The sequence below is a fragment of the Rhinolophus sinicus genome, chromosome 11, assembly GCF_057876585.1.
Source record: "Rhinolophus sinicus isolate RSI-liver-muscle chromosome 11, RSI-T2T, whole genome shotgun sequence".
Classification (NCBI taxonomy): domain Eukaryota; kingdom Metazoa; phylum Chordata; class Mammalia; order Chiroptera; family Rhinolophidae; genus Rhinolophus; species Rhinolophus sinicus.
The window spans coordinates 13,658,109-13,683,952 of NC_142511.1; the positions used below are offsets into that span (position 1 = coordinate 13,658,109).

Here is a 25,844-nt window from a genome sequence, read left to right on the forward strand (position 1 = left end):
ATGTTAAAATTCCAACTGTAATTGTGAGCTTTTCGGTTTCTTACTGTAACTCTGTCAACATGTGCTTTGTGTATTTTGAGTTTATGGTGTATCTTCCTGGTGATTTGATCCTTTCAGCTGCTCATAATACTTTTTGCCTTCAAGTTTATGTTGTCATGTTAATGCTGCTAGATGAGCTTTTTTCTCCTGTTTTGCTAGTGTTTTTTTCCTTTATCTTCAATCGTATGGACATTTATTTATTTATTTATTTACATGACGTATGATTGAGAATGTGCCTGAAGTCGCATAGTTTATGTGGCAGAATGGCTTATTGAACCTGGTCTGATTCTAGAGAACTCATTTTTAAATACACTAAACTTTCACACTGAATAAAAGACATTAGTTTTATTCAATAGGTAAGTTTTAGTTGGACTCAGCACTTTAGAAAATTTCTAAATTTAATTTAAAAGATTATATGTCTGACAAACAAATAGAAAATATCTTTGCCTTAGAAGGATATTCACCTTCTTCATTTGTTTTTCGAAATTTGTCTTTTCCTTTCTGAGAGGAGAACGAGTCCACTTGTCTTGGCTGAGATGAATATCCCAAAAAGGTTTCCACTGGTAAATAGTCTTGTCTCAAGAGCCAGGTGTTAACAAATGAAACAAGTGGGATAATAAAAGCAGGAAAAACAACTATATCTGAGATGATATTGCTGATTGTCAACAGCATGTCATTTGAAAGAGTGATTAAAACCTGTCTTAAAGCTGGAATAAAAATGTCCATCCTATGGCATAGCCAGACTAGGTGAGGGCTAAGTTAGCATCTGTGTACCAAAGTAGCATTCGTAGGAAAACAAAACAGGCAAACTGGTTGTTTTGGCACATTTTAAAAATATGTCATTTGTTTGAACTTACTTTGCAATGGATTGGGTGAGTATTTTAGAAGTGCCTTAGAATTTACCCAGCATAGTTGAATGGAACACAGTATTTCTAAAATTGAGAAGAGAAAGGAAAACACTGGTTATTTATTTGAGAGGATGAGTACATGTGGTGTCTTATATTGTCCCCCAAAGGCAAGTGTGATGCTGGAAATTTGAGGTGAAAACACACAAAGAAGGTGTAGAAGACACTGGAAAGCAGTGGGGAGCAAAGAGCAAGGGCAGAAACTGGATGAGAGGATCCAAGACGTTTTCCTTTGAACAGTGATGGGGTGTTGGTGCCTCTGTTGTATTGGCAGCAGGAGCGACACAGGCTGAAGATGAATTACCAGAAAGACAGAATGGAAAGGTCAAGAGACTGGTATCACACATGTCAAGGAAGGTGTTCTAAACGAAAAGGAATCTTTAAGTGTCATGTTACTACTCCTGGAGGCGATATAAGATTAAGATTAAAAGGTGCTTTAGATGGAGTAACTTAGAAGTCACTGGTGAGTTTGCCAGTGGCAGTTTCACGAGTGTTGGGGCAGATGTCAGTTACCAGTAGGACAAGGCGGGACTTGGAGGTAAGGAACAGAAACGCAGAAGGACATCACAAGGTCAGGGAAGAGACTGTTTTTGGTTTCCTTGAGGAAACAAAGGGTCAAATCAGCATAACTGTTTCTTAGATAATATATGGAAAGATACAGCTATTCATAATAAAGTCAGAATTACAGAAAAAAATAAAGTTAAGAAAAAATGACACATGAAGTTATTGCTGACCTTTTCCCTTCAGTAATTCTAAAACTTCTGGTTCCTCGAAAAGGCCTTTCTGCTGGGCAGCGTCTGCCCTCTTGTAAGTGGAATCATGTAGTATTTGTCCTTCTGTGACAGGCTTATTTTACTTAATATAATGTTTTCAAGGTTCATCCATGTTATAGCATGTGTCAGAATCCTTCCTTTTTAAAGTTGAATAATATTCCATTGTACGCCTATATCACATTTTGTTCATTCATTCATCTGTTGAGGGACAGTTAGGTTGCTATTCTGAAGATGGGTGTGCAGGTATCTCTTTGAGTCTCTGCTTTCAGTTTTTGAAGATATATGCCCAGAAGTTGAATTGCTGTTTCATGTGATAATTCTATTTTTAAGTTTTTGAGGAACCATTATACTGTTTTCCATAGCGGTTATATCATTTTATATTCACCAGTGTTCCAGTTTCTCCACATCTTCATCAAGGCCTGTTATTTTCTGTTTTGTTTTGTTTTTCCCCTAAATAGTAGCCATCCTAATGGCTGTGCGAAGGTGTCTTGTGATTCGGTTTGCCCTCTTTATAAAAAGTTTAATGTATTTTAAAAGGTGTACTTTCAATGTTGATCAATTACAGGTAAACGTACTCATATCACCAAAGGATTTTTTACTCTTCAATTTTTTTCCCGGGGGTTCTCCTGATGAGAACATTTCTCTAATGTTTTTTTGATATATTATCAACAATTTCTGTATATAGTGAGGCATGCTTGTCATGAGGCAGTAAAAGAATTGTGTCTCAGCCCTGGTGGGGTATATTGAGATCTTATAGCAGTAACTGGTGGGAGCACAAGATAATTCAATTTTTTGTTTCTTTCACTCTGAACTCTTATCTTGGCTGGGTTACTTCCTCGTGATCCCATGTGCCATGTTACAACGGAAAGATAGTAGGTGCCCAGTGGTGAGGTGGGATTCATCAGTTAGGAAGTAACATTCATGAAGTATTAGAACCTGTGATTGTTTTGCAGCTTTAGCTGTCAGTATCTGGTCTTAGAGTGGGCGTAGGACTCACTGAAGACCTCACTGAGCCCCACAGGGGGCTAAGGAGCAGAGAGATGAGCCAGTTTGTCAGACTCCTCCGGCCCCTTCAGTACCTTGTTAGCGCTGTGCATAGAACTGGCGTCCAGCGGCACCATCTCAAGTGGTAAGCTTGTCATTCAGCGGGAAGCATAACGCTGCAAAGCAAAGTGAATAAAGTAGTGATGTGGCAACTAACTACTCAGTGACTTTTATATCATATTGTGGGAGATACTCCGTCTTGCTTCTAACCATGAGGTCATGGATCCCCAAATGCAAGGCCACCACTAATTAGGGATGGCAGCTGTATTCATTTGCTGGGGCTGCAATAATGAAATACCACAGAGGGGGTGTTTGAAACAACAGAAAAAATGATTTCCTCACAGTTTTGGAGGCTGAGGTCCACGATCAAGCTGCTGGCTGGGGTGGTTTCCTCTGAGGCCTCTCTCCTTGGCTTGCAGATGGCCGCCTGCTTGCTGCCTCTCATGCAGTTCTTCTTCTGTGCGTGTCCATTCCTGATGTGTCTGTGCGTCCCAAGTTCCTCCTTGTTTCTAAGGACACAGGAGAGGTTGGGTTAGGGCTCTCACCCTAATGGCCTCCCTTTAACTTCATCGCCTCTTTGTAGGCGTCTCCAAAGACAGTCACATTCTGAGATAGTGGGGGTCGAGGCTTTGACAGATGAATTTGACAGGGGAATACAATTCAGCCCAGAACAGTAGCCAAGGCCCAGTAACAAAAATGAGTGCTGGCTTTGAGGAAACTCGGAGTGTTGTGAGAGGACTCTTGGGGCACGTGATGGCTGGCAGTTTTCAGAATTTCCTGAGTAGTGGTACAGGATCCCAGGGGCTTCTGCCCTAGCTTCACCAGCCCCTTCCAGACCTCTTTGCCAAAATGTCTCTGCTGTTGTGAATGAAGATCCATCCATCCAATACTTGACTATTGTTTCACAGAAGATGTGACAGAGGCTTGGATTTGCAGTTAGAACAACCTTACCTTCATAAACTTGTTAGCCAACATAAGAATATGCTGCTTTGTGGGCACAGTTAAGATTTTCCTGAAGATGGTTTTGAACACTAAACCTAGTTAGTGAGATGGGCTTTTGGTAACAACACAGGTTGTCTTTTCATCATTCAGAGATGCGAGATATTTTAACTCCACTTCCCATGACTTTACTGGGAATCAATTGTAGCATTGACCTCAGTTCCCATAGATTGACAGAAAGTCATGTGAAGATGAAACAGACGAGGGATATGTGGGTTGTGTCCTGGGCTGGCCAACACAGCTAAGCAAATGCAGTAATATGGCTGCCATTATCAGAGTGACACCTTTGATTTCCAGGGGTGCTCCTGGACCCTGGCAGTGTGAAAGAGTCTGCTCTCTTCTAGTTGGCAGCTGGCAGCCAGTGGATAGGACATGTTCCCCCATGTTCAGAGCATATTTTACAAGTTGGGCTCTGTATTGATAATAATCATGGTTTTGTTAGAATTTGGCTCCACTTTAACCTTATGTAAAATAATTAGGAGGGATTGAAAATGTTATAGGTACATGTTGGAGAGCTTACGCTTTACGTTTTTCTTGACTTCTGTTGATGTTTACATGGATATCCAGGGCTAAGGAGAGAAGACAATTACCATTTCTATAAATCACATAAAATTTCACTGCTGGGCAGGCCTTACAAGAAGAGAACAAGTCCCCAAACAGTATGAACTGAATTTCATTTAGTTCTCAGTTGACAAGATACAGTGATAATTGGTGGTGTTTTTAAGAAGAGAGATAGAATAATCATAATAGCTAACGTTTTGTTGAGCTAAGTATGTTATATATATTAACTTATATAATTCTCGTAACAGCCATGTGAGATAAGTATTGTTGTTGTCCTTATGACAAATGAGAAGTTGAGGCACAGAGAGGTAAGGTCACATGCTTGATGCCGTTCAACTGGAAAGTGGTAGGACTGATTTGAACTCAAGCAGAGAGACTGTGATCATAACCATTATTATACTTAAAGGCCAATGTAGAAGAGTCACTGAAGGAAGGGCTGGTCACCCAGAAAGGAGACAGGGTTAGTGAAAGTATATGGATATTTATTATGTTTTAACCTTTCTGCAAAATTAAGAGAAAGCTGTAGTATTTGTAAGTACATTTTAATTGTGTGTATGTTTATGTCTAGCCCACATGTATGGCCTATAATTTTTTTCCTTTATCAAAATAGTTTCCTTCTACAGAATTGCTTTTATAATTAAATTTCAAGTGCAGTCATTAAATTTGATGATAAACCCTTCTTTTTCCCACCACCAACTTTTTTTTCCCCTCTTTTTTCCGCCTCCCCCCCCTCCCCCCACTCCAGTTCAAGACGTTGTTTCTCAGTCTAGTTGTGTAGGACACCGCTCCCTGACGCAGGCTGGTATTATGAGCCTGGCGCTCCCCCCAGCTGAGGCAGTCGGTCACCAGTCATCAGTCGGTTGGCAGCTCACAGCAGCCCTCAGCAGCCCTCGGCAGCCCACGCCGACCTGCTGTTCACGGCAGCCCAGCTCCACAGAGAACCGTTGTTTGGTGTTAGGAGCTCAGCACTCCAACCACCTGAGCCACCAGGCAGACCCGCCACCACCAACTTTTAAAAAAAGATTTCTAGTATTCTGACTAGATCAAATTTTAATTATTTTGTCCACACTACTCTAAAGTTCCTATATTTAATATTTATATGTAATTAGTATAATCAACTTGCAAAGTTATTTGTCTCTGAAGGGACAGCAGGAACATAAAATAATTTATTTTTGTTTAAATTTGTTCAAATGATTTAATTTGATTTTTTTTCTTTTTACCAATTTCAATTCTATATGGTGTTCTTTAGAATTCTAGTGCTGATAGATAGCTCTCATTTGCATAGCTGAATTCAACAAATTAACTCTAGAAAGATGATTTTACTTTTATTTGTAATAAATGACCAAAAAAAGGTACTCTTAAGATCCAGGATGGTTTGTTTTTTCCTGATGAGTGTTTCCTCATTGTTGATTTGATAAATTTTCACCCAGTTTCTCAGTAATACAACTTAAATCCCATCAGCAAACTCCAGTTTGATGGTATTGTCCAAGCACGTGACTGCATTAAAATGAGAGCAACAGAGCTTGGAGGGTCAGAATGCTCTGGAGTTGGTTGCCATCTCCGTGCCTTTATTAGCTCTGGCCCCTCAGGAGGTGAATTAAACTTTTTGTATTTGTTTCCTAATCTGTAAAATGGACTTTGTAATAGTTGCAGATTAAAGGAGATAGCATTTGTTCAGCAGCCCCTGGCACCGCGGTAGATGCTGAATAAACTATTGTATCCTGCAGAATGATGTAATAGTGGTTCATAATGATATTTAAGTCTTGAATCAGTTCTTAGCTTTAGAGAATATAAAATGAGTTTTTAAAATAATGCTGTAAACAAGCATTTTTACTTCATGTAATTGCCTTTTTTCCAATATTTTTATTGGGATAAAATACACATAACAAACATAATTTACCATCTTTACTATTTTTAAGTGTACCTGAAAATGTATTAGGTTGGTGCAAAAGTAATTGTGGTTTAAAAGGTTAGAAATAATTGCAAAAACCACAGTTACTTTTGCACCAACCTAATATTAGTGTGGTAGTAAATGCATTCATAATGTTGTGCAGCCATCACTGCCATCCATCTCCGTCACTCTTTTCATCTTGTATTACTGAAACTCTGTTTCCATTAAATAGTAACTCCTCATTTCCGCCTTCCCCCAGCCCCTGGCAGCCACCATTCTACTGTCGATCTCTACCATGTTGACTACGCCAAGTATATACAGAAAAATTGAAAACAGGGTCTGAAAGAGATACTTGCATACCAATGTTCATAGCAGCATAATTCACAATAGGTAAAATGTGGACACAACCCAAATGTCCATCGATGGATGGGTAAGCAAAATGTGGTCTGTGTATGCAATGGAATATTGTTTAGTCATAAAAAGGAAGGAAATTCTGACACATGCTGCATGGATGAACCCTGAGGACATTATGCTGAGTGAAATAAGCCATGTAATTTCTTTTTAAACTTTAATTTTTTTTCACACTCTCAAAAACTATTTCAAATATTAATGTAAAACTGTCTTGCCAGTACGGAGCATAATTTATTCAGTTCTGTGGGATGTAAGTTACAATCTATAAATAGCCAAGAACATGCTCTCTCTTCTTTTGAATTCATAGAATTAGATACTAAACTTGAATATTCTAGACTTCTTTCTCCATCTCTGACTCTAGTTTTATTTTTGCTAAATAGGAAACAAGTTTTATTTGACTTTTTAAAATCCTAATTTAAATGTTAAAAGAGATACATTGATATTTACCTGGTATCACTGGTGAGATCGTAATGCAGCTTGTTTAATGCTGATTAGTCTGTTGCCTACTGAATGCTAATGACTCACATAAATAGAAAACTCAAAGTGCTTATGTGGTTAAGAGTTAGGACTTGTAGTGTTGGTTCTGCTACTGACTTCCTTTGTGGCTTTGAGAAAGAGAAAACAACTACCAAGATTTAGTGTTCAAACATACATAACAAAAATAGTTCTCCAGAGCATTTGAGAAAAGGCAGTGGTTTTTTTTTGCTTACAAACAAAATTCTTTATTATAAAAGAACTTTATGTCATAAAATCATTTAAAAGCAAGAAGATGGTGATGGTTATCCTTTTTATTAGTAAAAAAGCATAGTTTCCAGAGTCAAACCAAAAGAGATTTGCATACCTACCACCACTCCCTGTAATCTTGGGCAAGGTTTTAACAACTCTAACCCTTGGTTTCTGCATCTGAAAATTGTTTTCATAACATCTAGTATTTATTGATAGAGCTAGGCATTGTACTAAGCTTTGTTGTGCTAAGTACCTAAGTTTAGATACATTATTTAGTTCATGTAATCTTATATGGTAAATATTACTTTCTCATTTCACAGGTGAGGAGCTGAGGTGCAGAAAAGTAGATAACTTGATTAAGGTCACATAACTAAATTCGGGGTGTTAAAAGCGTTAGAGATGATATATGTAAGCAGTATCAGACTTTTAGTAAGTGTTCAATAATGCATTCAGTATTATTGTTGATGCTTTTATAAAAGAAACTAAAGTACATTCAGATCAGACTTGGTTTGCAAATAATCTGTGAGCTACAGATTAAATCCTACTTCAGATGTCTATTCCCTAATTCTGATTCCAAAATTCTAAAAGTGAACTTTCAAGATAATATACAACTTGAAGACAGGCAACCATGTCTTTTAATTTTCTTTTATAGTCCTTAGTGTGTAGAATAATTTACATTTGAGAAAATAGTGTGCATTTGATACTTATTGTTATGAATTTTTCTTGAAAGGACAAATGTGGATATATTTGTAAATTAAACAAAAAATGGCTATTTACTGAAAACTTTTTCATTTCTTCTAAGAGTTAATTCTTTCATTGTTTTATTCTTTTTAAAAGTTGCCGTTGAAGGATAACTTTATGACTTTGATTCAAAGAGTCTTTTGTCTTCATACTGGTATAAGGGGGAAAAAAAAGAAAGCTATAGAGAAGGCTGACCTCTCAAGAATTTTTGCGTGGGGAATTACTAAGGCATGAAAGTCCATAAACTATTTTCCTCCATTTTATTTTTTGTGTATTTCCACAAGCTGTACTTATGCTTAGTAAAAGTTGGCAACTTTTTTTTATACCAGATCAAATTCATTCTCATAAACTCAAAGTTCATAGGACCTAATGAGGTCTAAATTCAACTCTAAACTGAGTGTATTTTAATAAAGATTTTCTAGTCTATTTGTAGCTCAGTTTACCTCAAAACATTCTTTGAGGATAACAATTTTGAATCCTATAGTGCATAATATATTCTAGTTTTAAGAAATAATGTGTAGTTTTATTCTGATAATAGCAGTAATATATCTGTGAATGATACGGACATACAAATAAACCTTTCTTTATTAGAATATAATTCTGTGCTATTTTGTCAAATAATCAAGTGTTTACATTTGGAGCAAATAACTTCTTTCTCAGTAACTTAAAATTGCTGTGTTTCATCGCAGAAATAACTAGTAACCTAGTTTGTTTACAAGTAGCAATTGGAAAATGTGAAGAAGAGACTGACAAATGGACAAGAAGGAGATATTTTTTCTTCATTATTCTGTGCTTGGTCAGGATTTTTTTTCTTTCCTAGGCTCTTTAGCACTGTGATGCTTTTGTCTACTCTGAATCTTTGTCTTTTTGTTCACTGTTGTATCCAAGGGCCTGGAACAGTGTGCTTGGCTCATAGTAGGTCTCAAATATTTCTTGAATGAGAAAATAAAGGGGCTCTTGTGCTGATGTGGGCATCTTTGTTATTCATCTTGCCTTTTTACTTACCAAGTATATTGTGAGGTTTAGCTAGTATCCACTGGAGTTTGCCTCATGTACCGGGCTCTGTATTGTAGATGGTATTATTTATAGTTACAGCTGTGCTTTTGTGATGGTAAGAAGGAAAGAACTTATAGACAGAAACAGTGTAGTCCAAAACAGCAACTCTAAAGGGAAGCTAAGTAGATTAGTGGTTGCCTGGAGCTGGGGATGGAGGTGACAACACTGAATGACTGCAAATGGGCATGAGGGATCTTTTTTGGGTGCAGGAAGCCTTCTAAAATTAGATTGTGGTGATTTCTCTACAGCTCTGTGGATTTATTACAAGTCATTGAATTGTTAAAATGAGTGAATTTTATGGTATGTAAACTGTACCTCAGTAAAACTGTTTTAAAAAAATAAAACCAGATTGGGAGTTTAAATTTTTTTCCTTTTCTTTTTTGCTGGGAAAACTAGGATATTGTAATTACTTTCTTTATTTCTTACTTTGGCTGTGACTTTTTATTATAGATAAATGACTAATTTACCTAAACCCAGTTTTTCTGCAAAGTATTTCAGGACAGACAAATGTTACTTTTATTTTCTAGTGAAGTACTTTCTTTTGTGATAATCAGCTTGGAAATTATAAGGCTCTTAATATGAAACACCTGTTTTATCTAATTTCCTTACCCTCTGTTATACACAGTTTGGATATTTCCAAAGGTACAAAAATGAATAGGTGTAATTATTCCACATCGCTGATAGTTTGTTTACACTAGGTTACATACATAGTTAGAACATGCTATTTTTTTCCATTGCCTTTGTAAGAGATTATTTAACTTACCTCAGTGGTTTTGTTTTGTTTTTTTTTTAAAGTAAATTATGGACCCTCCCTATGTAGTATATTATCCTCTGTCTGTGTTTGTTTGGGTTAGGAGATGATTGCTATTTTAAAATTACTTGTTGGGAGGAAAAGTTTTCCATGAAATGATATTCTAATGTAGAGTTTTGTATATTCTTAAAGATATTCTGTGTGTTTCTCCTCCAAGGGAATATGACCCCTTTAAAAATTTGACTGTATCCTAAAAAAAAAACTCTTTTTTTTTTTAAAGATTTTATTGGGGAAGGGGAACAGGACTTTATTGGGGAACAATGGTCAAATTGTTGTCCTTTGAATCTTAGTTGTGGAGGGTTCTGAACGTTCAGCTTCAAGTTGTTGTTCTTTCAGTCTTAGTTGTGGAGGGTTCAGCTCAGCTCCAGGTCCAGTTGCCGTTTTCTAGTTGCAGGGGGCACAGCCCACCATCCCTTGCGGGAGTCGAACCGGCAACCTTGTGGTTCAGAGGACAGGCTCCAACCAACTGAGCCATCCGGAAGCTCAGCAGCAGCTCAGCTCAAGGTGCCGTGTTCAATCTTAGTTGCAGGGGGCAGAGCCCACCATCCCTTGCGGGACTCGAGGAGTTGAATCAGCAACCTTGTAGTTGAGAGCCCACTAGCCCATGTGGGAATCGAACCAGCAGCCTTCGGAGTTAGGAGCACGGAGCTCTAACCGCCTGAGCCACCGGGCCGGCCCTAAAAAAAAGTCTTTATGAAAGCTCTCCCATAAGTCTAATAAAGGCCAAATAGTTTAAAGATCGAATAAGGTTATTGAGATCGGTTAACTCTAAAGTCTGACAATATCAAGCATTGGCAAGGATGTGAGGACCTAGAGACATTGTTGTAATGAAAAAGGCATTTGGAATTTAAGGATTAATTGAGGTGGTGCTTGATTTCTCGTTAGTTAGAACTTGATGCACTTGCTCTGTGGCTTGAAACTATTAGATGATGATATAGTTGTTGTTACTATTATAACTGACATATAGTGGTTACTGAGTATCAGACACTGGTATAAAGGCTTTTCTTACAGTAGCTAATTTAATTCTCACAATAACTCTGTGAAGTTAAGACTATTACCATTCATTTGACAGACAAGGAAAGTAAGTCACACAGAACTCACCCAAGGTCGCACAGCTCAACAAACCCAGGCAGACATTGCTAATAATCACTGTATCATAGCAAAGGGACTGCTTTCCTTTTTTCAGAAGAAAACAATTCTTCATCCTGAAAGGATTAAGAAATAGTAGAAGGAAATGAGAATTACTACTTTACTGCTAGAAGGAGAAATACGTTCTTTCATTTTGTTTATTTTGATTTCTTCCTTGTATCCATTTGTTATTTTTGTTTTTGTGTTATTTATATATTTATAATTTATGTTATTTTTATGCATCAGTGTTAGTAATAGTCTGATTGCTAATGCCTTTTTGTAGAATGCTAGGCTGATAGTTCAAACAGTGTTATTTGAATGTAGTCACAAAATATTTTATTAGGATTTCTTTAATGTGTCTGATAGTTAAATCAGTTGCCTGGCTTGGATGAACATTTCTGTGGGGAATCTTCAAGCTTTTATGCAGCTTAAAAGATATGAAGTGTAAAAGCACTTCACATTTCTATGTACCTTTTGAGAAATCTGTATCGTTGTAACTCAAAACGAGAACTATAATTTCACAGACTGCATATCGTTGTTGATAACTATTAGTATAAATAAGCAAAAATATTTTAATAAATTGATCTCTTTTGAATTAAGCTCGTGGTTTTATAATTTTTAATTGATTTAAAAACCAAAAAAGTTACGAAGATTTTAATAAGCTTATTATACAGTAAATTATTTCTCACAGTATGGATACATTTTTGAGGAAAAGTTCAGGTATTGTCTTTTTCTTAAATCATTCATTCCCCCTCTTTTGTTTTTATTATATTTTATTTTTTAGGATTTTGGCCCCCAACAGTAATTACCAAGATGTTGAGACCCTTTATAACTTCCTAATCAAGTATGAGGTATGAAAAATATTTTTAAATGTTTACCATATTTCCACCATAAACAAATTTCAATAGAAATAAACATGGTAAAGTTCTAAAATGTAATGGAATGCTATTTAATTGATACTTGCTTTAAATTCTTGAATGCCACAAAAGTTTGCCAGTGACATACTTAATTTTTCTTTTTTTTGTTCTCTAAGCAAAAACATAGAGTCTTATAATATTACACTTTCAACAACACAGAATTATTTGTCATCAGGGGTGCTGTTGGCATTTTCAACAAGTTATTTCTTCATTGTGCAGGTTGTTTAACATCCCTGCTCCTCAGATACAACAGGCCAGTAGCTCCTCCAGTCATTGTGACAGTCAAACACACCCTATCAGCCACCCCAACTCACGTACCCCAGTGGCCCCTGGGGAGACGAATCACCTCTCCACAAGAACCACTGAGTACTGAAAAGGAAACTATAGTTCAGTTTCCTCTGTAGCAGCAGCACAAACCCCAGAGTTAGAGCCGTGGTGAAGCCCCAGTGTATTTTGTAAATTAACCTGCATGCTGTCCTCATACTTGCTGATCCAAGGAAAGTATTCTGTTGAGCCTCAGTTTCTGTTTACCCAAAGCTCTTTGCCCATATTCCCATATATTCTTTCTCCTCAAGTGTGTGAGTGTGTGTGTGTAATTTTTAAGATGCTATCAAGGAATGCATATTCGGGTCTCACATTTCTTATGGAGTCAAACGCCTTTAAATATATTTCTTCACTTTTATTTCTTGTTAGCTCTTTATTTAACTTTTTGTTTGTCATATCTGACGTTAAGAACCTTGTGATGGAGAACACAGGCTCTGAGGCCAAACGACCTGTGTTCAAATGTTGGTTCTGCCACCTATTAACTGTATGCTCTTAGAAGAGTTATTTAATTCTCTTTGTTGTAGTTTCTTCATCTGGGAAATGGGAATCACATCAGTAGCTACATTGTAGTATTCTTTAAAGACTAAATAATATCTACAAAATGCTCCAAACAGTACTTGGCGCAGAGTAAGTTTTCAGCAAGTGTTACCTAGTTTATTTAAGGAAACAATAATGTTTGCGTGCTTTTTAAACAAATCAGCCTGAATACTATAAACCACATGAGAATTTCCTCTTTTGAGATGATTCATTTAATTACTTCTTCGTACTTTCTGAAGTTCAAATTGAGTCATTCTGACAATAAAAAATATAGTTGTGGAAGTGACAGGACAAGTTTTAAATCACATACCCTAGAAAAATCTGGGACATAGGTCTTTTTAGTGCTTCCTATCACTGAGAATATCAGGAGAAAATACCTAACATTAAAATAATATATGGAATTAATTCCCATATTTTTAAAATCATTTCTCTTAGCAGAACTTCTTTATATCAGTTACTACATTGGAAATATTTGTCTCATATCAGCAGTGATAGGACTACCTAAATTTTTAAAGATGTTTGGCTATTGTTATATTTAACCTTTGCCTTTTGTTCTTGAATTTTTAAGAATTAAAAATAATATAGCCATTTCTAATATTCGGCATTCATTGTAAAGAATTAGTAACACCAGTTCCACCATAGACATTATAGTCATAGCGCTAATGTTTACTGACAAAGGCATCTTTTAGCTGTTTGCTCCCTGGGGATTCAAATTATGCAGTTGAGCATAGAAATAATATTTAACAGTCTAATTTAAAATCTCGCAATATAAGTAATTAAAAATGTCGTGAATCAAAATTAATGACTATGAAGAAACAAGATCTTTCAGGCTAGATAGAGCCTGTGATGTACGTCATGAATTTGTATTTCAGTGTTCCTCTTTTTAGTAATAAATCAACTGCCTACTTTGTAAGTCGTCTACGACCTGGAGCCATATCATCCTTACACCCAGATGTATTCTGGGTAAGCGTTTAAATTATGTGGATGATTGCTTTTGAAACTAAGGAGTCATCTAGATATTCATTTTTCTAACTGTCTAAAGGAACTGGTTTGTATTCATATTATATCAAGTTCAGGATCAGTTCTCTAGCTGACTTCTCAGCAGTTGATGGGGAAAAGATTATTCCCTGCATCCTCTGATCAGACTTCCGCAGTGTTAATAGGTCCTGGCGTGTTGGGGCACTAGTGACAATATCAAAAGCCCTGAGACCAGGGCAGAACATGTAAAGAAGTAGGAATTGGAACGATTGATAGTTTAACTCTAAATGTATATGTTAGGATATTTTTAGAAGATTCTTTTAATAAAAATCATCAAGTACCTAAAAAATTATGATAAATTACATATCAATTTCATACATTTATTAAATCTATTAAATATTATATATAACTAAGTAACATTAAATATATATAATCTTAATTATAAACACAAATTTAGGATTATATGTATTTAAAATGTTATATTTTAAAACTATATTTTTAACCTTCAGTGAATAAAACATTTTCTACACAAATACGGTGAATTTCTTGTGAAAATACTGAAGACGCTCATGGAACTTTTGGTAATAAGTGATGCCCTAAACACGATACAAAACTTTGATGATATAAATCTTTAGTGTTGATTAAATCATATTGGAGACATTTTTTCCCCACCAAAAAATTCATACCAGCTAATAATATTTTAAATATTTTAAAAAAGTAAATTGAATAAAAGATAGACTCATTCAGTTTCCTTTCATTAATTCAGAGTTTCTGAAAATTTAGGCACTGTGCTATTTGTTGTTATCTGATCAAAATTTTCTCTACCAGTGTCCAGATTCTCCCCTGCACAGAAGTAGAATATAGCCTACCTCAGTAGTAGTAAGCCCCAAGAAATACGGAGACTCACTGTGTCCCTCACGTGTGTGCCACAACTAGTTTTTGTATGATGGACTTTTATATTTATACTTTTGTAAATTATGTCTCTGAATTATCATAGATATTTATGAACTTAAACATCTTAGTTAAAATATTTAGGTCTCGATAGCCTGAAAAATATATTTCTTTAGAAAATGTCTATACATCATACTTTTTCCTAAATAGACAGATGTTTCCACACAGTTTATCATCTTTGTATTTAAATGAAAATGAAGGTTATTCAGTAATAACTTTCAGAAGGGTCAGCCGTAGTATTCAAATATTGTTAAAATTGAATACTTGACTTTTTCTTTCAGCTTGAATTATTTCTAATGTTCAAGATATAAACTGTTTCAGCTTATGGTATTCTACCTACTAGACCCAAATCTACTCTAGCCCTTAAGGTATAGTTATTTAAAAGTTTTTTTTACAATTCATTTACTTTTCTTAGAAAATAAATATTAAATGTTAGAAATCTTCTAAGAGGCTAGGCTAATTGAAGCATGAATATGTTGGTAAAAGCCAGCAGTAGTACAATTTAGTGTTTCATGGAGTACTTTTTTTTTTTCTGTCCATTGGATCTGCAAAGTGATTGTCTGCTGCTTTAAGGTTCCCACTAACCCCAGGTTCATCTCACTTCTTGTTCTATGAACAGATTAGGTTGTGACAACAGGACTAGCATTTTTACACATAGTTCAGTGTTAGCATGTGGTCACTGACCTTCTGATTGCTACTGCTTTGTTCTTTTTATGCGAAAACTAGAAACTCGGCATCCTGCTCCCTTAGAATATAGGCCACTCTAATGGTGCTTTTACCCCTCATTTGATTCAGTGTGCGTTTTTAATAAGTGTATCTTGGTTCTTTTCAGGTAAATAAAAATGTCAAATTTACTGCCCAGGAACTTTATGACTGTGTTTCGCAGACTGAGTATCGGTAAGTATATCTATATATAGGTGTACCGTTATACCAAGCTTTTCGCACGTACAGCACTACTTCGTGGTTGTGGTTCTTTTTTATGTGTTCACTACACTGTGATTTATTTTTACCTTTATTACTATGAAATATTTCATACATGCAAAAGAGCCGTGTGTGTGTGTTTGTGTGTGTGTGTGTGTAGGTGTAGCAGTGTAAGGTTTAAAGTGGTTCTAAAATTTTTTGACCTCAAGACTGCCTTATATTTTAAAATGAAGACCCCCAAAGAGGGTCTTATTATGAAAACAGCTTTGACCTGTTTGAGTTCACATACCCTTTGAAAGAGGCTTCCAGTCCCCCTACCATGTTTTGAAGTCCAGTTGTATAAAGAATACCCATGCTTACCATTCAGTTGACAAAATAGACCTTTACCCATCCTTATTTATATCTCCTCTTCCATCCTCTCCCTAGTGATTTTGTGTTTATAATTTTCATTCTTTATGGTTTTACTAGGTATTATGTATCATTAAAAATATGTTCATTAATATCACCTGTTTTTGAACTTAATGGTGTCACACTATCTCTAGTCCTTAAAAAGATAATTTGGTTTATAGCATTCCTTGTAACAACAAAGTGGTAGTATAAATCTGATTCCTGTATACACAGGTATAGGTCTGAAGTCCTTCAATCCTGGGCCCAGACAGATTCCGGAAGAGCAAACACCTATTTAACCCTTTCAGTGTTGCCCTCCATTCGCATTCCGTCTGCCCCCCCCCCCCCCCCCCGCACTGTTTTTTTCTAACTCAACACTGAGATTCATCCATGCTGGGGCATGGAGCCGTAGTTGGTTTACAGTCAGTTGTGTTATAACATGACATATGCTTTCCTAAATATCACTGCTGCACTATGCAAAATCATGCAGTAAAAACCACAGGGCTTATGGGAAAAATGGTGCTGGGGCATATCACTCAAAAACTTAAGGGACGCATTAAAACATCAAAATGGAATCGCAGCTTTACCCACATTAAATGGTTAGGAAATACATCAATGCTATAGTAAATTTGACACTACCTTACAAAAGAGCTGAAGTTTGCTTATGGAAGTGGTCACTGGAAGGGCTGCAGCTTGTGGGCCAGTGTGAGGCGCTGGAAGGAGGGTTATCTGAAATTGGGTGTAAAGTCACATAAATGTCAATGGATGTGGCTCATACCACACAGAAAGCTGAGGTAGCTGGTATATGACTGACGTGTACATGAGTGTATTTTGTGTATTCCTACGAAGCTTGGGTACACTGGGTACAGTTTTGTGTGTTCATCCAGCATTTCTCACTGCTGAAATTGTGTCTAAGAAAATGTGACATTTGCATTATGCTCACATTGTTCTGTAATATAGTGGTGTTGGAGCAAATTCATGTGTTCAAAACAATGCTGCAGCGGAACTGACTGTATTTTCTCTAATATGTAATATGCCACCGTATTCCTAACTCACTATTTGCTATTTTTAATGTGCAGATAGATATACCTGTGTGGCTACAAAATTTTATGAGCAGGAGCTGTGACTAAGTTAGCTATCAGGGTACTTCTGTTAAAACTCTAGATGATAAATGTATTTGGTGAAGACTCAGATTGATCATCAGACACGTTATTAAGCAACACAGCTCTGAAAGCTCACTCATTAAATTCAAGTATTTTTCCAAGAAAATCTGAAGCCAGTGCACATGCATTATCTGTTGTAGCTGGGCATGAGAGATTTTTTTACCATAATCTTCAGACTGTCAATCAGTTAGACTCTTATTTATAGATCTTTACAGCCAATTTACATTTAAAGCTTTTGTACATGAGATTTGTGTCAAAAATATAACGTCTGTATCAAGCATCAACCTTAGCCATATTGTTGAAGGTGGAGAAAGTTCTCTGTGGATAACTTGGAGGGCAGAGTCCCTTGCAGGATGGTTCCAACCAGATGTCGCAAATTATTTTGACTTCAGCTTACTATTAGAATCATTGGGAGGTTACGGGGGATGCAGGGGGGTGCTCGGGCCAAAGTTGAATGTTGACAGTTAAAGCCGTTGTATTTGTATTTCTCTTTGTTTTCTTTCCCTTACAATGCCAAGAATTTGAACTATGATATTAATCAATTCCCTCTTCTATCCAAAAGGAAGGTTTTGAAATCAAATATATCTAATATCTTGAATGCATTGAAAAATGGAAATTGCTGTTCAGCAGGTTTTTGGTTAATAGCTTTTAGATTCGTTACTCTGTTGTTTGTTTTAAAATTATTTGCCATATTTACAGTGACGCTATCTCCCATATTGGCCTTGGTGTACTCCTCAGCCCACAACTTTCAAATAAGCTGCTAAAAGAGAGAGGTTCTTTTGGTGTCAGTGGTTCATATTAGACAGAGAGCCAAATGCAATAGATAAAAGGCGGCAATTTTCCTGTGGCTCAGAGGTAAGAACAGAAGAAGGTTTTAACTTGGCAGATAGCTGGCCACCTTTGGGACCGTTAAGGAAAACAATTCCTTAAATTGTCTGAATTTGCTGATTTTTGGTTTTGCTTTATAAAGTATTATCTGTGAAGGAGGATGTGCCCAACACCATACTTACTGCACTCGGGAGGCAGTTAAGTAGCCGAGGCACATAAAACTGTGTTATAGGTTCTGATCACGCAAGGACATAAGGTTTCAGATTGAACATAGCTTTGATCCCAAGTTGAATTCCATGACACTGGAGAACCTTGGTGTTCAGATCTAAAAGCCGGGTTTTCTGTCTTCTGTAGTTTGTAGACTCTTCAACAGACCTTTGCCTTGCCAGTGGGGTGTGTGCACTATTTGTTCTGAGTACATGAGGAGTTCGCTCAGGAAATTCAGGATGGAAGATTAGTGAGATTATCAAAGAGAGTACCAAGCATCTATCTTGTGTGGTACCTTTTATATATATGAGAAAGTAGTCAGGAGCGTTACTTGATTCACTTTGTTTGCCCTGTAGGTTCTTGACAGAGTGTTCTGGCATATTTGCCAGGCAAGTCTCTAAAGTTGTTTTCTTCATGAAATGCAAACTAGCTTGTGACATCAGCCTCATAAAGTCCCTGGCATGCCCCAATGACATGCCGCCTGAGGGCATCGTATCAGAAGCTCTCTTTCCCTCGTGGCAAGTGCTTTTGGGAAGCAGCTCCATGGGTAGTGTCTTCTAGATTACCTCAGAGCTGTGGTTCCTGGACCTGTGTGTCCGCGTCACCTGGCAACTTGCACGAAAGGCAAACGCTAAGGCTCCACCCGAGACCTGAATCAGGAACTCTGGAGGGGACCCCAGCAATCTGTTTCACAATGTCTCCAGGGCACGCTGAAGTTTGAGAACCTCTGTGATAAAGTAATGACCTGCTCTGTCCAAGAAGCCTTAGACAGGAAAAAGCCTTAAAGAAAAATAATCTAGACCCTGGATGTTTCTGCTTTAATTACAAAAGAATTGCATTTTTCTTGTGTCTATAGAGGCGGTCGTGCTTGACAGTAAATTTGACTTTATTATTTGTGATAGTTAGAAGATACCTCAAAATAAATGTACTTTTTTTGTTTTTTATTAATTGAAGTAAAATTCACATTACATAAAATTAACAATCATTTTAAAGTGTACAATTCAGTGACCTTGAGTGCATTCACTCTGTTGTGTAACCATCACCTCTGTCTAGTTCCAAGACACTGCCGTCATCCCCTTCCCCCATAGGAAATTCCATACCCACTGAGCAGTCATTCTCTGTTTTCCCCTCCCCCAGACGCTGCAACTACTAATCTGCTTTCTCTCTCTACGGATTTATCTATCCTGGATGTTTCTTGTAAATAGAATCATACAACATACGACTTTTTATATCAGGTTTTGTTCACTTAGTATGATGTTTTTGAGGTTCATCTACATTGCAGCATCTATTGGCACTTCGTTCCTTTTCATGGCTGAATAATATTCCATCGTATGGATGCACCACATTTTGTTCATCATCTCTTGATGGACATTTGAGTTGTTTCCACTTTTTGGCTATTGTGAATAGTGTTGCTATTTGTGCACAAGTATTTGAATTCTTTCCAACTTGGGGGTGGGGAATATACCTAAGAGTGGAATTCCTGGGTCAGACGGTAATTCTGTGTTTAACTTTTTTAAATTTTTTAAAATAAATTTTATTGGGGAATAGTACGTTTCTTCAGAGCCCATCATCTCCAAGTCATTGTCTTTCAATCTAGTTGTGGAGGGCGCAGCTCAGCTCCAAGTCCAGTTGCTGTTTTCAATCTTAGTTGCAGGGGGCACAGCCCACCATCCCATGCAGGAATTGAACTGGCAACCTTGTTGAGGGCTCATGCTCTAACCAACTGAGCCATCCAGCCACCCCTTCAGAAGCTAAGTGGCAACTCGTTGTCTTCAATCTAGTTGTAGAGGGTGCAGTTCACTGGCCCATGTGGAAATCGAACCGGCAACCGTGTTGTTCAGAGCTCGCACTCTAACCAACTGAGCCGTCTAGCCACCCTGTGTTTAACTTTTTGAGGAACTGTTTTCCGCAGCAGCTGTACTATTTCACCTTCTCACCAGCAATGATGAGAGTTCTAATTTCTCCACATCCTTGACAACATTTGTTTTCCTTTTTTTTATTTTTATTAATAGCTATCCTAATTGATTGCGAACTTTTATCTCATTGTGATTTTGTTTTGTATTTCCCTAATGACTAATGATGTTGAGCATCTTTGCATGTGTTTGTTGGCCGTTTGTTTATCTTTGCAGAAATGTCTATTCAAATCCTTTGCCCACTTTTAATTGGCTTGTTGAGTTACAAGGATTCTTTATAAGACTCCTTTACAAGGAATCCAGCTCCAGGCCAAAATCCTATGTGTCATCTTTCAGGCCTGACCACAGGCAGTTACAAGGCTTTATCTAGCAGGCTCCATTGGGGGTGGCTGCCTTCCCTATACCAGATGTGGTACACAGCCCATGCATTGCAGTCGTCTGGCTGGAGTTGCAGGCAGGGCTGACGTCCCTTGCCCCCGGGCAGCCATGCTTACATGCATACCTGCGGTCCTAGCCCAGGCAACTCCATTTGAAGTCCTCCTTATTGGGGGCTTTGGCTGAGGCATCTCTGCTGAGACCTCATTTTGGGGGCCTTGGCTAAGGTATTTTTCTCCACTCTGACTCAATGCCTTTCTGCTTCTAGCTCTTTTTTGCTGTGGTCTGAATGTTTTGTGTCCCCCCAAAATTCATATGTTGAAATCCTATTGCCCAATGTGATGGTCTTAGAAAGTGGAGCCGTTGGGAGGTAAGATTAGGTCATGAGAGTGGAAACCTCATAACTGGGATTCGTGCTGTGATGACAGAGGGCTCTCACCACAGTGTGCCCTGCTGGTGCCTGATCCGGGACTTCCCAGTCTTCAGAACTGTGAGAAATAAATTTCTGTTGTTTATAAGCCCCTTAGTCTGTGGTATTTTGTTATGGCAGCCTGAATGGTCTAAGACACCCTTCTTCTATCCCTTGGCCCCCTGTGTCCATGAAGAGGCAGGAGTCTTAGTGAGATGATGCTGCCCCCCCATCTGTACCACATGTCATCTGACCCTTGCCTGGCGCATTCAGTGGGGAAAACAGAGCACTAGGGAGATGGCGCTTCTCATTTGGCCTCTTGCTTGCAGTGTCACAGTAAATGAATAAACTGTTAATTGTTCCTTTTGGCTTGTCTTTACTAACCACCTTGACACCTGGCAGCTGATATATTATTGTGTCCTGGATATTAAGCCCTTCTCAGGTACATAATTTGCATACATTTTCTCTCATTCTGTAAATTGTATTCTCACTTTCTTGATAGTATTCTTTGATGCACAAACATTTTCAATTTTGATGAAGTCCAATTTATGTGTTTTTCTTGTGTTGATTGGGCTTTTTGCATCATATCTAAGAATCCATTGCTAAAGCTAAGGTCATGAAGATTTACCCCAATTTTTTTTCTAAGAATTTTATAGTTTTAGCTCTAACAGGTCACCAGTCCATTTTAAGTCAATTTTTGTATATGGTGTGAGGTAGGAGTCTACCTTCATTCGTTTGTACATGGATATCACGTTGTCCTAGCAGCATTTGTTGAAGAGATTATTCTTTTCCCATTGAATGGTCTTGGCACCCTTGTCGAAAATCAATTGACCTTATATGTGAGGGTTTATTTCTGGACTTTCAATTCTGTTTCATCTGTCTGTGTTTCTGTCTTTATCCCAGTACCATACTATTTTGATTGAAGTTGCTTCTTAGTAAGTTTTCAAAATTAGGAATTGTGAGTCCTCTAACATTATTTTTCTTCTTCAAAATTTAGCTGTTTGGGGTCCCTTGCAATTCTGTGTGAATTTTACGATCAGTATTTCCCTTTCTGCAAAAAAGATTTTGGGGATTTTGATAGGAATTACATTGAGTTTGTAGATTGCTTTGGGAGTATTATTGTACTGAGTCTTCCAATCCATGAACATGGGATGCCACTAATTTAGATCTTTGATTTCTTTTGGTAGTGTTTTGTAGTTTTTTAGTATACAAATCTTTGGTTAAATTTATTCCTAAGTATTTTAATCTTTTTCATGCTATTGTAAATGGAATTGTTTTATTTCCTTTTCAAACTTTGTTAGTATATAGAAATGCAACTGATTATTTGGTTGATCTTTTATTTTGCAACTTAGCTGAATTAGTTCATTTGTGCTAACAGTTTTTTTGTGGATTCTTTAGGATCTATAGAGATGATCTTATGTCTTTGTTTACAATTTCTGTGCCTATTTCTGTGTATGTGCACGCACACATATAATTGCTGTGTAGAACTTCCAGTTAAATGTTGAGTAGAAGATGCACATGTGGGCTTTCTTGTCTTGTTCCTAATTTTTGGGGAAAGCTTTCAGTCTTTCATCGCTGAGTATAATGTTAGCATTAAATATTGTTTTTACATTAGGATTACATTGTATTCCATTTTTCTTTGAGATACACATTACAAATGTATAGAAAAGTTCAGAAAGTTGTAAGACAAATATCCATTGTAGGCTTTCTTCATTGTACCTAGAAAGAATTTTGGAAAAACTGCATCAAAAATTAGAATTAGATCAGATTCACTACTGCTATGCCATTTGGACAAAAATAGCCATAGAAATGAATCAAACAATTGCTGGAATTATTTTTTTAATTCATTTGATAAAATTTCCAGTTATTTTGACCTAAGATTTGGTCAAGGAATTTGATACCCGTAATAGGACAATTTAGAGAAACAGCAGCAGTTTCGCAGAAATCTCATGAACAACATAGAATTACAGGACTAGAAGCAACCCCCAGTCTTTAGCTCTGTTCCAGGGAGGATTAAGAGTTGGGATTGTTTAGTTTGGAAAAAAAAGAAACAGGATCACTATAAGAGACATAAAACATTTGTATTATTGGAGGAAAAGGGGATAATGACTTTTTAATTTAGGCAGACTTGGTCAGATAGATCGGGTTTTTTTAGGCCCAACGTAAAGGAAAAACTTTTGAGCAATTAAGAGATATCAAAATATGTAATGGGTAGCCTCTCACACTTGTGTCTGGTGAGGTGACTCACAGGAGATGTTACAGAATGGCAGGCAAAGGTGTTTAGGTACTCCCACATTTAATACTCTGCCATTCTACATATAAGCCATAGGGAAAAGGAACTCAAGAATTCTTGATTATAATCTAGTATAGACCGAACATACACAATGAAAAGCACTCAGTACTTTCCCCAGTGAGCAATGACAACTTGCTGCAGGAAACAGAATCTGTAGGTGATAATCCATTGTCAGAATGGTAACTCATATAAATACAGAAACCAGACGCCACTAGGACGAAAAGAGGAGTGAGAGCTCACCTCTGAACTATGAGAGGAGAAAAAAAAAAAAGGATAAAAAGAAAAGACACAGAAATAGATTCAAAGTCTAGTTACTAAAGGAGTTTTATTCATACGTGGAATAAATAACCGAGAACAGGGATAAGGACCTGCCCTTTTTGTTGCATTTTTAAGTTTGAAGAAAACATTTATACCTCTCCTATTTTGGATCTCTCAGAGTGTTCCGAAAATCATTTTTGAGTAGTTGTGAAGAATTGGCAGCAACATAACAGTAGTTTTAAGCAATCTAAATATAGAAAATAGGAGTAGAGTAACACAAAGCCCCAAGTCAGGTTTTAATCAGACTCACAGAAACCACACAGCTTCAGGAATGGAGGCTGCTCAAAACATGGTGTATTTAGTTTTACCGTCACTACTGCCTCTCACCCTATTCCCTGATGTTTTCCGTTGCACCCTATATCAAGGGATCCACGGGGCGGGGGTTGTGCAGTGGGCAGCAGTCGCTGGTGGTCCTCCCCAACACCCTGGCGATGGCTCGGAGCGACCATAACGTAGAAGCTGAGGAAGTAATAACAATGCAATTTACGTAATACAAGTAACTGTTGTTTCTAGAGCACCTTCTGTGCCAGGCACTGTACTAGATGCCGGGTGTTCTCCGTAAATGTATGTAGACCATCTCCCAGTACATTTAAGTAGATTTCCTTCCATGAGATTTGGACTCTAGACTCTTGAGAGCCCAGGTAGGCATCGTGTTAGGTAAAATTGTGTGTAGGCGTGGGATGTACTACGCGGTACTCCCTGCTTCCCCACCTCTGGTTTAGAGTAATTAGTATTATTTTGTTAACTGCTAGGTGAAGTATTTCAGCAATCCTTTTCAAGAGTCGAAGGTCTGTCAACGTCCTCTCTGCTGTCTGGTGTCTGTTCCTGTCGGGAGGTGCATTCTCTTAGTAGCCTCTAGTCTACCTGTTCTTTAACTCCCAAGCTAAATAAGAGAAAAAAATATACGATCTACTCTCCAGCGTTGCTAATCCCTTGGATTAGAACATTTTAACACGTTGCGTACAGCGGGGTTTAAATCCCTCATACCCCTCTGTTCCGGCAGGTTTTTAAAAGAAACTACTTTAAAATGCACTCTTCTCTTTAAAGCATAAATGCTTCTATATCATTTATTATTTTTCTATGGAATTTTTTAGGATTTACTCACTTATGATGTTAGTAATCCCTCCTGGTGTGATACTGCAGAAAGCAGCTTCCTTTGTTATTAACGAAACACAAATAATTCAATAAAATGTGCAAAGTAAAAAGAGTCAACAGTAAAAACGAGAATTCTCGTTATCCGTCCTTAACGCATGGCTCAGAAAAAAACGAAGATTCTCGTTATCCGTACGCACCGTGTTAACATCGGCCCATCTCCTGCTGGGAGAGGGAAACCATACAAGGGACTGTTTTCAAGCACCCGACTTGGCTTGTCGGCAGCAGGTCTGCCATGAGAACCTGCATTCCTGAATTCTAGGAATTGAATCAGGATTCTACATGTTGCTTGTCTGCGAACGATTCTAAGTGCTTATCATCCCATGTTGCTTTGTCTGTGCTAAGGAACCACAACTCTTGGGGTTTTCTCTCTTGAATATCAAAGAATGTACTTCAGATCCCATTGATACCCTGTCGAATTACGATTTTTTCCTGTGTCTGACCAGCTAGCGGCCTTGCAGGATTTAACAGCTCTTTATCTCCTAGGGAAAAGTTAACCATTGGATGCCGCCAGCTGGTGGAGATGGAATACACCATGCAGCAGTGCAATGCATCTGTCTACATGGAGGCCAGGAACAGGGGCTGGTGTGACGACATGCTCAACGCTAGGCCTAAGTGCTGATTTGTAACTTAACGGGAGTTGCATTTGTTTTCAGGAACAACAGAATAGCTTTCAACCTTTTGAGCCAAACCCAAGAGACTCATGAGAAATGTCTCAGAGGTATAAAAAGGTGATTGCCTGTTACTGACAATCTCATTGAGGTTCTCTAAAAAGCCTAGTGCATTGTGGGATAAGCTGTGGGCTCAGCTCCTCTGAAGCTGACAACACCTCCTACCTCTGCTGCTGATACTGAGCCAGGATGTGTAAGGAAAGGAGAGCCGCTCGTCTCCTTAGTCGTCTCAGGACAGGAGCCACTGTGGCATCTGAGGAAGGCACCGCATTAGCTCCCCTCTCAGCCGTCAATATGGTTACCTGACCGGAGACACTTCCAAACTCCAAGAAAGGACTAGGGCGTGACCGACCCTGCTCATCACATTCCACAGATGAAATCTCTCCCTGGGCTTATGATCAGAATGTCTTCCACG

At 37.7% G+C, this 25,844-nt stretch overlaps 1 protein-coding gene across 4 annotated transcripts in view; it reads left to right on the forward strand.

Moving 5' to 3' along the window:
* The window catches only part of SWT1 (SWT1 RNA endoribonuclease homolog), a 74,293-nt gene extending 48,771 nt beyond the window's left edge, over nt 1-25,522 (forward strand). For 3 of the 4 annotated variants that reach the window (XM_019738097.3, XM_088801630.1, XM_088801631.1), the window contains 3 exons: nt 11,870-11,936; nt 15,625-15,689; nt 25,245-25,522. In XM_019738097.3, the coding sequence (XP_019593656.3) occupies nt 11,870-11,936; nt 15,625-15,689; nt 25,245-25,380 (268 nt within the window). In that variant the 3' untranslated portion in view covers nt 25,381-25,522. The remainder of the gene's footprint in view (nt 1-11,869; nt 11,937-15,624; nt 15,690-25,244) is intronic. The other variant, XR_012492946.2, reaches the window with a different exon arrangement.
* The last annotated feature ends 322 nt before the right edge of the window (nt 25,523-25,844 follow it).